The sequence below is a fragment of the Dendropsophus ebraccatus genome, chromosome 7 (assembly GCF_027789765.1).
Source record: "Dendropsophus ebraccatus isolate aDenEbr1 chromosome 7, aDenEbr1.pat, whole genome shotgun sequence".
In the NCBI taxonomy this organism is placed as follows: domain Eukaryota; kingdom Metazoa; phylum Chordata; class Amphibia; order Anura; family Hylidae; genus Dendropsophus; species Dendropsophus ebraccatus.
Genome location: NC_091460.1, coordinates 89,180,936 through 89,194,251, shown reverse-complemented (window position 1 = coordinate 89,194,251; position 13,316 = coordinate 89,180,936). Strand labels below are relative to the sequence as shown.

At 40.1% G+C, this 13,316-nt stretch overlaps 1 protein-coding gene across 1 annotated transcript in view; it reads left to right on the top strand.

Moving 5' to 3' along the window:
• Positions 1-9,324, top strand: part of LOC138796897 (calcyphosin-like protein) — a 76,631-nt gene extending 67,307 nt beyond the window's left edge. Inside the window, exon 5 of the mRNA XM_069976631.1 lies at positions 8,524-9,324. Coding sequence (XP_069832732.1) covers positions 8,524-8,625 — 102 coding nt within the window. The 3' untranslated portion in view covers positions 8,626-9,324. The remainder of the gene's footprint in view (positions 1-8,523) is intronic.
• The last annotated feature ends 3,992 nt before the right edge of the window (positions 9,325-13,316 follow it).

Here is a 13,316-nt window from a genome sequence, read left to right as displayed (position 1 = left end):
TATCCTTTACACTGCTGTATAGAGAAGTGTCTGTCACTGTCCTCCTGCACAGCTCTGTGATTCTAACTTCCTGATTGGTCCATGCTGAACACCCCCTTCCCCATTGCTGTCATGTGACCACACAGACCTCTGACAGCAGCCCTGCTTCTCTAGTATAGCCTGTTGTACTACGCTATTGCAATTGGGGATCTGCAGTTCCATCCTGTATCTGCTGTTATTTCAGGTTTATGCACTTACTATACAATATACGCCACATGCTGACTGCTATACTATACATTAACTTAAAATATCACATATCCAGCTTTCTAAATGTTTGTTTCATTAGTTTTACATGTTACCAACAAAAAACAAAGTAATTGTACCTTTTCCGAACATATGATATATAGAATCTGAAAAAGACAAGTGAAAAAAGCCCTACAGTATGGCAGTTTATCCAGTGCTGACACCAAATAGACGTTCTATCCAAGTTGAGGTTTGTCAGGTAATCCACTAGCTGTATGCCCTCCGGGATCGTTTGAAAAGAATCTAGCTTCTTTTCAAATTATGGAAAATATAACATTACATTTGTTTGCTTTTATTTCAGTAACCTAAGTGACCTTACCTCATGTATACGACTGATGTAGCCTTCTAGCGTAATGGACTACATTGTCCCATTATTTTACATTTTCTTTTATTAGGCCAGGTTCACACTACCTATAACACCTGCCACTCTGGGACCTGATCGGGTCACAGAACTGCCGGTGTTACTGAAGTTCGTCCCAGACGGATGATCTTCATTTCTGGTGAATTCGGATGCAGGCGCACCTGTGTACGCCCGCATCCCAATTCTCCATTGCATACAATGGAGCGTTCGGCCAGAGCCACACAAATTGTGTGAACTGACGTGTCTTGTGCGGCCGCTATTTAATGAATAGCAGCCGCAGAAAACTGACATGTCAGTTTTTCATGCAGCCGGATGGAAACCCGACTGGAGCGCATACTATGGGGGACATTTATCATGGCAAAAAATAAATTTATTCTCAGGGTCCGCTTATTAAGCTGGCATAGGTTTCCTGGCACGTGCACTGGTGGAGGCATTGCGCCTCTACATAAATCTCCGTACTGTTGGAGCAGTGGGGACATTTTTAAGTCCGGCGCAGAAAACTCCAAACTTAATAAATGTCCCCCTGTGTGTGAATCTGCCCGGGATTCCATTTATTCAAATACAACGTATGTTTTGTATAAATCACGGCCGTTGTTGCAAATTGCAACATTGGCCGTGATTTATGCAAAACATACGTTTTGTTAACATAGCCTTAAGGTTAATTCCATGGCTGATTTTATATTATATTCGTAGCATATTTATACTCTGTTGGTGCTTTGTTTATTATTGCTTAACTATTGCTTATCTATAACGCTGCAATCTTGACCTATTCAGGACCATGGACGTTACCCTCTGGGATTGTTTGAAAAGAAGCTAGCTTCTTTTCAAATGATCCCAGAGGGGATACAGGTAGTGGATTACCTGACAAACCTCATCCTGGATAGAACGTCTACTTGTAGGTCAGCACTGGATATACAGCGTAGGAACAGGTACAATTACCTTGTTTTTTGTTGGTACCACTCTTGGGATATCCAGGTGATCCCATCTGTCCCTAGTACGCAGCTAGTTCACACAGACAGCGCTTGAGTACACACCCACCTGTTTTCACTCTACTTTTACATGTTATTCAGAATAAAAAGTGATTTTTGGGGTGTGGAACCAATTGTCTACATTTCAATGATTTCTTACGGAAAAATTACCTTTGGTTTAAGGCGACTCTGTACCCACAATCTGCCCCCTCCCCCCCCCACAAACTGCTTGTACCTTCTAATAGCCTCTTTTAATCCAAGATCTGTCCTGGGGTCCGCTCAGCAGATGATGCAATTATTGTCCTAAAGAACAACTTTTAAACTTGCAGTCCTGTGTCAAATTGGCTTGGCCTAGAGTGTGTTTGCATTAAACTTGCACCACCCCTTCATCCCTCCCCCTCGCCCTCTTCATCATTGGGAATATCCCAGACAGGATTTTTCCTAATCATCACCTGTCTGAACACTGCACAGGTGCTGGATCATTAAGGCCCATGTGCAGTGTTCAGACAAGTTATGAATATAAAAAAAACCTGCTCAGGGGCATTCCTAATGGTCAAGAGGGTGGGGAGGAGGGGCAGAGGGGTGGTGCAAGCCTAGGGCATAGACACTCCAAGCCACGCCAATTTGACACAGGGCTGCAAGTTTAAAAGTAGTTTTTTTAGGACAATAACTGCATCACCTGCCAAACGGACCTCAGGACAGATCTTGGATTAAAAGCAGCTATATGAAGACAGAAGCGGGGCAGGGGCATGGCTTGGCACGCTGATGATACACAGCGTGTAAAGTGAGTTCCGTCACAGGACTCAGCTTCAGGAGGTCTTAGAGCCGATATGCCTGAGGGAAGAAAACTGGAGAAGAAGCCTAAGGTGAAAGAAACCACCGGGAACAAAATGAGACATCCTGCAAGAGAATCGGAGAAGCAGAAGGGTGAAAAGACAGAGAAGAAGAGCCACGGCACTGTGCAAGAAGATACGGCGGCCATCTTGGAAGAGAACGGCAGGAGGGGAGATAGTAAACAAAGAAAGATTACAGAGCCGACTGCAGTACGGGAGATATCCGCAGTGAGTAGAGTCATCACAGTACTTCCCCAGACCCCCAAACTTTCATCTAGTCAGTCTAGTCAAATGGGGACCCAGATCATACAGCATGAGATTGCTGTTCAGAGTGCAGCGCCAGCGGCCATTTTATATACAACAGAGAAAGAAATGGCACATAAGACACAGAGAGAATTAGGTGCAGTGCCGAAAACGGGGTCTTTAGCAGTTAAGTGGACCCCACAGTTGCACAGTAAGCCATCCAGCACACATATAAACGATCCAGTGTACCCTGTGACTCAAATGGAGACAACATCAGAGAAAAATACACAATTGAAAATAACTGAGGGGACTAATAGTAAAGAGCTACATACAGTTATAAGCATCAACCCTGTCACTATTGAGGCTTCCACTCTTAAACCCACACAGATAGATAATCCACACCAAGAACGGTCTTATAACGAAGAAGCGGGACAATTGTATGGCAAAGATAATAAAGAACTGCAATATACTATTAAGACACAGAAAATTACACAGCATAAGAGAGGCTCTTATGCTTCTTATGCTTATGCTTCTGAAGATTATTTAACACAAAATGATTCCGATGAAGAAATTCTCCCGCCAATTAAAAAGAAACTTTTAAAAACTCCTAACAAATTGGACATGAATAAATCCTTTTATATTCATGATATGTCATCAACAGACGAATCATCGGCTTCCTCGATAGACTCAGTGAAACATAATCCTACGATTCCCATGCAATCAACAGCTTCAGAAAACGCCATGAGAGCCCTACAAGGGCATCATGAATTGCAAGCGTTATTATCGCTACTTCCATCTAAACAGGAACTAATCATCTTAGCAAAAGACTTAAAGGCTTCATGGAAAAAAGATCTTTCAGTGGTACATGATAAGGTTGTAGCTCTGGAAATGAAATCGTTGGGATTTGAAAAAAGTCAAATGAAACAAGAGGATAAAATAAAGCAACTGGTATAGACAACCAAAACATTAAAGATATCACAAAAGATGATTACTCTTAGACTCGACGACGTCGAGAACAGAAGCCGTCGTAATAACATAAGGATTAGAGGGCTTCCGAAGGAGATCAAATCGGCCGATCTACATGGGGCCGCAACATCACTGTTTAATAAGATCTTGGGAAGACCGTTGGATGCGCACATAGAAATTGATAGGGTCCATAGAGCGCTGAAGCCAAAAGGGAAAGATCCTAAAAGACCTAGAGATACTATATGCAGAATCCATTATTTTTCTCAAAAGGAAGATATTATGAGAAAAGCGAGGGAATTTCATAACATAGACTTTAATGGAGCAAAAATTCAACTGTATACGGATCTTTCACTGTTAACACTTAGACAAAGAGCGACACCCAGACCACTTATACAAAAATTAAAGGAACTTAATATTCAGTACAAATGGGGTTTTCCTTTCTCATTATCAGTGAGACTCGGGGGAAATACCAGAATTTCTGAGAGCCCTAAACATTCAAAACCTCTATCTGCATGAATGGTGTGATCTTCATGAAACAATGGTCCTACCACCGCCAAGTTATATATCAAGACCCAGATCAGAAGGTCCAGACGTCGACGGAAGGTCAGAGCCAACACCTCTTCCTCAAAGAGAAATAAGAAATCCGAGAAGTCAACAATCTGGATTACGCTGAGAGTTATGTTTGCTTAACAAGTTAACAAGTTATCTGTTAGATGTTCTCTATTTTTTCTTTGATTTTCTTGATTGAGTTTTTCATAGTAGCAGAAGCGGAGGATATTGTTCGATAGTTTTGTAGATTAAACTGAAGGCAGCCTTTAAAGTTATAGATATAAATAATGTAATATATTTCATATAGACATTATTTTGGTTCATTTAGAGTTAGTTATATATTGGTTACTCCATCCCTCTCTTATAGATAGTAAGTTAAATCCCTCCATAAATACTTTTCTTAGGTAGAATTATAGGCCAAGGCAATAATTATAATAGTTGAATAGTTTATTTGTACACTAACGTACCAACCCACCACCCGATTTTGGTCTTGCTTGTCAAGACTTTGGGACAATTGTCACACATAGACCCTTGCGTATTGTTTACGTTTTTTTTTTTTGTTGTTTTTAGTTTAGTTTGTTTATTTATTATTATTTATTAGTTTATTTGTTACGTGTTTATCTCTGATATTCACTTTCTTTTTTCTTTTTTTCTTCCCTTTTCCTTATTGTTCCCCTAACCCTCTTTCCTTTCCCCGCGGTTCTACTAAGGAAAGTCATTGACAACACAGAGAATCTATAGTGAAGTAAAAGGTCAAAGCTACATTCTCGACTCTTTCAGTCCTATAGTGGTAAGTCCTTGACAACACAGAGTACATTTAGTGAAGTAAAAAGTTTAAATAACTTCTCTGATTCCTCCAGTTTTATAGTTGTAAGTATTTTATACCCATGATGTCAAATATAATAATCACTACATTGAATGTAAATGGGTTTAACACCCCAGAAAAGCACTCTAACATTTTATATTGATTGCATAAAAAGAGATCCAGCATTATCATGCTTCAAGAAACGCACTTTAGAGAAGATAAAATTCCAGACTTAGGGAAGAACAGATATTTCCCAATATGGTACCATGCCACATCTTCCGATAAAAAGAGTAAAAGTGTCTCAATAGGTTTTCACAAATCTCTACCACATAAAATATTGGATTTCAAAGCAGATAAGAAAGCTAGGTATATTTTTGTTAATTGTGAAATTGCCACAGAAACTTTCACTTAGCAAATATTTATGCCCCAAATCGGAACCAAGCTGGATTTATTATAGAGACTCTTAACGCTCTCCAAATTTTTGCTAAAGGCCAGATTATAATGGGAGGGGACTTCAATACTCCTTTCAACCCACATGTAGATACATCATCAGGCAAGACAAAAATTGCTCGTAAAGAAATTAAGAAAATACAAAATGTATTAAAGGATCTTAAATTATATGATTCTTGGAGATTGTCGAACCCAACAGAAAAAGATTATACATTTTATTCCGCTCCCACAAACTCTTACAGTAGATTGGATTACATTTTTGTATCACATAATTTATTAGAATCTATCAGAGACTCCATAATAGGCAACATCGTATTATCCGACCATGCACCAGTTCACACTACATTATCGCTTCTTCCTAAAAAAAAGATTGCTCCAATGTGGAGACTGAATGAATCGTTACTGGACGATCTAGCATGTGTTACGGCACTTAAAAATTAATTTGAAATTTTTGAACAGGCCCATGTGAAAGACACCACTAAAGATATCTATAAATGGGAAGCCTTTAAGGCCTCTGCTAGAGGTATTGTAATCTCTCATGGCGCAAGATTGAAAAAAGAGAGGGCAAAGAAACTTAATAATTTACTAGATAAGTTGCATAAATTAGAGACCACTCATAAGAAATCTCTCTCGACGGAAACACTTATAGAATTAAATGAGACTAGAGGTAAAATTAAAGACATTATTCATAGCCAATACAAGAAGGTTGTCCAAATATGCGGTAAGAGTTTCTATTTGTGGAGCAATAGACCTAGTAGATTTTTAGCGAACGCTCTAACAAATTAGCAAACATCCAGTATTATACCTTCAATTAGAAATACAAAGGGAGAGCTTGCGCATAAAACAAATGAAATCTCAGATACTTTTAAGATCTTTTATGATAAACTGTATCAATTACCGACAAATAACCGTCCCCATGACCCATCCCAATGCTCAATATACTATGCATGGAACATCTCTTGAATGCCATTAGAAGTAATAGAAATATTAAGGGAATTCAGATAGGGGAAAGACATCATGTCTGTTCGGCGTATGCTGATGATTTACTTCTATTTATTACAAACCCACACATATCCCTAACCTCTTTATTGGCTACTATTAAAGAATTTTCACAGCATAGTAACTATAAACTTAATTTAAACAAAAGTGAAGCTTTCATTATCTCCATTCCGAATGAGAGTAGGAAAAACGTAGTAGATAATTTTCCCTTTAAATGGCGGACAAATTCATTTAGTTAAATAGGGTATTAGATGCCTTTAAACGTAAAAAAGAGAAATTGTGGGTCCAATTAGAAACGTCCATCACAAATTTCGATCCAGCGGCTATTCTGTGGACTCCAAAGAATATCTTTAAAGATAAATCAATACAGTCTTCACCGATTAGCGCTTCCATTGTCTCGTTAATAAGCTCACCTAAACATATTTCATCAGAACTATTTTACCCTGACGGTCCACTTGTCCCTTTATTTAGGAATCTTAGATTCCTTCCAGCGTTGCACAAAAATTCCTTTTTGGGAATACCTGTAGAAGAGGGCACTACATTTTACGCTTTGGTTAAAAAAGATGGTGTAAAACAGATCAATGACCTCCCTCTTAAGGAATCTAGAGATTTAATACCGGAAGAAACTGTACAATCTCAATATACCCAATTAACATCATTTTATGAAAGATAGAAAAATGTTCTCAAATTGAATAGGAAATTGTTGCCTTTTGAAGAGATATGTGTTTCTGAATCCCCTACACCAAAAGCAATTTCTCTGATTTACAAATTGCTGATATCAGGTGAAGAAGACTCATGTCCTTAGTACATTAAGAGTTGGGAAAAAGAGCTAGATCTATTTTTTCCTCCGAAAAAATTTCAAGGGCCTTTTATATGGCTCATAAAACCTCAATTTCTTGCAAATTTCAAAACAGAAATTTTAAAATTCTATCAAGATGGTATTTGGTTCCGGCGAAACTAGCTATAATGTACCCAGGACGAAAAGATCTATGTTGGAGATGTGAAAAGGAAAAGGGCACTATGCTCCATATTTGGTGGAAATGTCCCGCAGTACTGGGATTTTGGACAGAGGTCATTAATACAATTCATAAGATAGAAAGGATTCAAATTCATAATAATCCAAAACAAACTCTGCTGATTTAAAAAAAAGTCTCTGGTGGGCTTCTTTTTGACTGCGGCCAGAGCCATTATTGCAAGACATTGGAGATCTACCATAACACCATCTGTATCCGAGTGGATTGAGGAAGTTGATACAATATATAGACTGGAGGAATTAGTATCAGAAGAAATAGATATTGGAAAAAAAATTTCAGAAAAAATGGCTTAACTGGACTTTATTTAAAGAATCCGAATTGTCGCAAACTTTCGTGCAAACTGATCCTACAACAGTGCTAAACACTTAAATATTATACATATGCTAAAGAGATGCCTTTTATATGAATCAAAATAAGTTCAAAAATAGTAATTTCCTATCTCTTGCTAGAGGAGGACACTTTTGTAAATATTTAGATACATATGAAAATCTGTGTTGTCAACGACAAATTATATAAGCAAACTCTGTCTACTTTTTCAGGATGATGGGACTAAGGTTACATACTCAATAGAGATGTGAGTATGACAAGGTTATAAGAGTGTTAATATATGACCGCGCTACCCTTTACCCCAGTTTCTCTTTCCCTTTTTAGTTTAGTTTAGTATAGTAAAAATTTAAAATGGTTTTATGCAAGATTCAGATGAAGATGTGCACATATAATGTGTTCAAGATGTATATTGATACACACATTGAGCTGAATATTGTATTTGTTAAATGTTAATTTCTTTTTATAAAACTTAAATTTGAAAGAAGACAAAAGCGGTTAGGAGGGGGCAGCATTTGGGTACAGAGTTGCTTTAAGAGTGGATTTGGAATGCAAGCATGGTCCCAAAACAAATTATGCTCGTAATCCAAGACACTACTGTATATATATATATATATATATATATATATATATATATATTATATATATGTATCGCTATGATACTAAAGTTTCTTTCCGGTTTTAATCTTTTTTTTTTAATTTGTCTCAGGTGACGGAAGAAGAATTTCTGAATTATTACAGTGGGGTCAGCGCCTCTATAGATAGTGATGCCTACTTTGTGGTGATGATGAAGAACGAATGGAAAATATAACATTAGATTTGTTTCCTTCTTTTCAGTAACCTAAGTGACCTTACCTCATGTATATGACTGATGTAGCCTTCTAGCGTAATGGATTACATTGTCCCATTATTTTACTTTTTTTTTTTTTTATTAAGGTTTATTCCATGGCTGATTTTATATTTATTACATTCGTAGCATATTTATACTCTGTCAGTGCTTTGTTTATTATTGCTTAACTAAAATATAGCGCTGCAATCTTGACCAATTCAGGACCATGGATGAACTACACTTCTATTTTTGCGGTGCATTCTCATCAGTTAATACTATAGATGCTGAGGTCAATGCAACTGCAGGGAGAAATATCTCTCTGTTCACCTTCGGCGCTGTGTGAAGCCACAGCAGAGTCCCGATGGTAGCTATGACAATCAGAGGCCTTCAGTGTCAAAACTACGGAAGCCCTAAGGCACAGCCTCATCAGCTATGACTATGACAGGGATAATAGACTGCAATGCAGAACAGCACTGCTAGGTATTATGCCTGTCATCAGACAATCAGATAGTGAAGTCACCTAGAGGGACAGTAAAATAATATGTAACAGTACAGAAAACACTAAAAGAAAGTCAAATAAATCCCTAGGTTCCCTAATGCGAATAATAAATGTAGAAAAAAAACAGCCCACATATTTTGACTGGTGAGGGTTTTTTGTGTTATTTTCTCTCTGGAATTGATGGTAAGGAGTTGGTTGGGAAGGGAAAGGGGAAGGATTTAGTTGAAATAAAGCAAAATAAAGTATTTTTTGTCTTTTAAAGAATTCTGATTTGTTTCTAATTGTAAATCAAATGTTTTTTTCATAAATAGGTAATGGATTCCCCTATGAATTTATGAATTGTTGTAAAAATTGTAACTGTTCAGGAAAAACATATATATATGCCATGTTCCCACGTAGTAAGACCATGGCGAGTGTCAGAGAAGATCATCCGGGCCGTTACTGCAGTACCCGCCGGATGATCTTCACTGCCGCTGAATTTTTTGGAGCGCCGCTAGGGATCCCGTGTATACTATATGTATACACTCCGGCCGGGGCCATTGATTCACATACAAGGTGTGTTGTATAAATCGCAGCTGTTGTTACAAATTGCAACAACGGCCATGATTTTTACCACATATATGTTGAGTGAACATAGCCATATACTGTATACATCTGTGCCTCAAATGCCATAGATCTGGAGAAGAGAGCTGCCTCTTGTGTCTGCAAGCATAATGCTGTCTGAGGCTACAACAGTGACTGGCAGAGTAGGGAGCCAATGACTTTTCAATTTGACTCTTCAAATGCTCATTACGACAATTGAAAAGGAATTTAAGGCACTGACAGTGTGCTGTAGTTTGCAGTCCCCTAGTAAGCAAGGTAACTTTTAGTAATGTGTGGATTATGCACCATCCTACTGGAAAGAAGTGTTGTTTGTGCCACACTCTGGCACACTTCACCACTCCTTCCTCCTCTTCATGAATAATCAATGCTGCCTAGCCTACTGCTCACTCAGCTGTCACTCAGTGTCTCTGATTGCTGATCAGTCCTCTGTAGGCAGTTTATGTCTAAAAGAAACACTTAGATATAGTTGAATCTCTGACACCAAATGTGTTAGAGCTGTGGTCTAGGGGTAACTAACCTGTCTAGAGACCTGACAGCAGATTATTCTTTGGTTTCAATCCCTATTGAAATTGAGTGGATGGCCACCATTTAAAGGAGAAGTCCGGAGTCTGGACAAAAATATCAAGTACCAAATAAGCTGGGGATCTTAAATACCTTTTAAATAGGAAAGGTTTGGGCCCAGAATTGCCGCTCTCTGACCACCACATCACCCATTCTCATCATCAGGTTTTCTCCCCTCACTTCCTGCCTGAGTTGCAACTCAGTTACTACAGCATCCCTCTGCCTTGTTTCAGTCAGTGTGTCACGCCCACTGTACACTCCCTTCACCTCCTTGGCCAGCCTTCCTCTTTGTCCTACCCACCCCGTCTGTCTGTCTGTCTGTCTGTCTATCTATCTATCTATCTATCTATCTATCTATCTATCTATCTATCCATATATATGGATTGAGTTAAAGTGTATTTGTGCTTCCTGATGCCTTCATAATACTTCAGTGTAAGTGTAAACCATGTTTATTGAATAGAATACCTACAGCAGTTAACACTGACACTGAATACATGATAAATACATCAGAGCTACAGTATTGTCAGTGTAAACTGCTGAAGGTGTTCTATTCAATATTCAATAAGGTTTACACTGACACTGAAGTAGTGATTTCACAGTGATGCTTTCATGCTTTCACAGATGACAGCCGTGCTGTGAGGCTGCCTTGGGGGGTGGGTCGTGCTGGGGTCATGCTGGGAGCCGTGCACTGGGGCTGCCATGGGGGAGGGGGTTGATGCTGGGAATCGTACAATGCTGGAAGCAGTGCTGTGAGGCTGCCGGTGGAAGCTATGTGTGCCGGGGTCGTGCTGGGGTCATGCTGGGAGCCGTTCTCTGACGCTGCCGCAAAGGAGGAAGTTTAAGCTTGGAGCCGTCCAACACCAGGAGCAGTGTTTTGGAGAGGCTGCTGTGAGGCTGCTGGGGGGTGTTTTGTACAGGGATCTGTGCAGGCGGGCATATCGGGAGCTGTGCGTTCAGGCTGCAGGGAGCAGTGCAGGGGGCGTGCTTGGAGGCTTTGCTAGAAGGGAGGGAGGGTGGGCTGACCGCAATGAGGAACGCCCCGGATTGTGACGTTGCAGTGTCCACGTCACAACCCAAGGTGCCGCTTAGGGAGCATAGTTCGTTGTGACATCACCAGAAGTAACTGAACTACAGCACTTCCGGCATTGAGAGTGACACAGGAAAGTGGGGTAAGGCCATGGAATCGGAAATTAGAGTATATTTAGATGTTATATAACTTTACATGTAGCGAAGAACTGTGTAAAAAAACATTTCACCGGACCTCTCCTTTAATGGCAAACAATTGCCATTATTTTAGAACAGTTGTCATTGTTTTGAAAAAATGGCCGTTATTTGCCAATAAATGAAGGTTATCTACTCAATTTCAACAGTGTGTGAACATAGCCTTTCTGTGTTTTTAAAATTATTCAAGAATGGTAAAAAAATAAAAACATAAAGACCTTTCATTTCCATCAGGGAATTTAAACCAAAGGAGGAACTACTGGCAGGTCTCTAGACAAGTGAGTTACCCCTAGACCACAGCTGCAATTTGGATTTAGAGATTCAGCTATACTTGGAGTGTTTCTTTCAAAGATAATCTGCAATCAGAGACAATAGCTGACAGCTGAGCAAGCAGGAGGCCGAGCAGCATTGATTAATCTTGAAGAGGAGGGAGAAGGAAGGAGTGGTAAGGTGGGCCAGCATGTGGCACAAACAACACTTTGTCACTTGATTACAGTAGGAAACCCGAGATTGTGCATAATTCACTGCATGGACAAATTACCAAAAGGTAACATGCATACTAGGGGACTGCCAGGTACAGCACACTGTCACCACCTTAGGTAGGGCCTGGGTGCTGACAGATTCCCTTTAAGGGCTGGATGTAGCTAATATCAGGCATTATTAGTGGGCTCTCTATTGACAGTTATCACATATTCTAACTTTGAAATTTCATTTCAAGCGGTAAACCTGCACCGTAAGGCTATGTTCACACAGTGTAAGAGACTGGCCGTTCCGTGACCCGGACGGTCTCTGAAAAGATGATCTTTAGGGCCGCAGAGTTCTGATGTGGGCGCATCCGTGCCAGATTGTGCCAGAGGGCAAGAAGAAGCGGGAGCTGAATGACATTGTGATACCCATCCTGGTCCGAGAGCAAGATGCTGATTCAGACTCCTCTCCCGCAGTTGGCAGTCTGACCCCATTGATGAAATATTTTACAGAAGGATAAGAAAACATGGAGGAGAACTGAGCACCAATAACAAGATGGAGCTGATGAAACCTGTCTATGTGGAAGTGTCCCAGAGAAGGGGTACAGAACGATATCACTTGACGTGCTCACCCCCCAAATCTGCTAAATATGTCAGCTACATTTCTCTCCTTTCAGGAGAATAAGAAGAACACTGACGCCTATCTGGAGACCTTTAAGAATATACATAAGTCCCACAATATTGCAGGGGAAGACTGGACACGTTTGTTAGCTGGTAAATTTGCAGGGAAAGTGTCAGGACAAAAAGGTACAGACAAAACAATACAGTGGGCCCTAGGTCTGAACCCACCCACTGTCCCTACCTACTTGCCTCAAACGTCCCTAGGCGGCCGCGGAAAACCACAAAGACGTTCCCTATAGTAAGTATGTGGGACACAAAATGAGCTAGACAGACAAACACAATATTGGATAGTAAACAAGCCAAGTCAGAACCAAACGAGCAAAGCAGTAAAAAGTCAGCAAACAATCGGATAGTCAAAGGTCAGGCGGGAGGTCGGATAACAAGTCGAGCAAACAGAGGGAGTTAGGAAGGGAATCGCAGGAATAGACACGGGGAAGAACTTCTGCCACTCAGCCTGAGCCAAACTCTGCTCAGCTGAGCACTACTCTGCTCAGCTGAGCAGCCGTACGTCACTGGAGCCCGCGGCCAAAGAGGACGACGCTGGAGTGTAGTCAGGTAAGTTCCTGACAGAAAGCAAATTCTACATTCCAGTCCAGACTTTTTATGTGCTTCGTCAGCTTTTCCTAAAAGAGCAGTTTATGGAG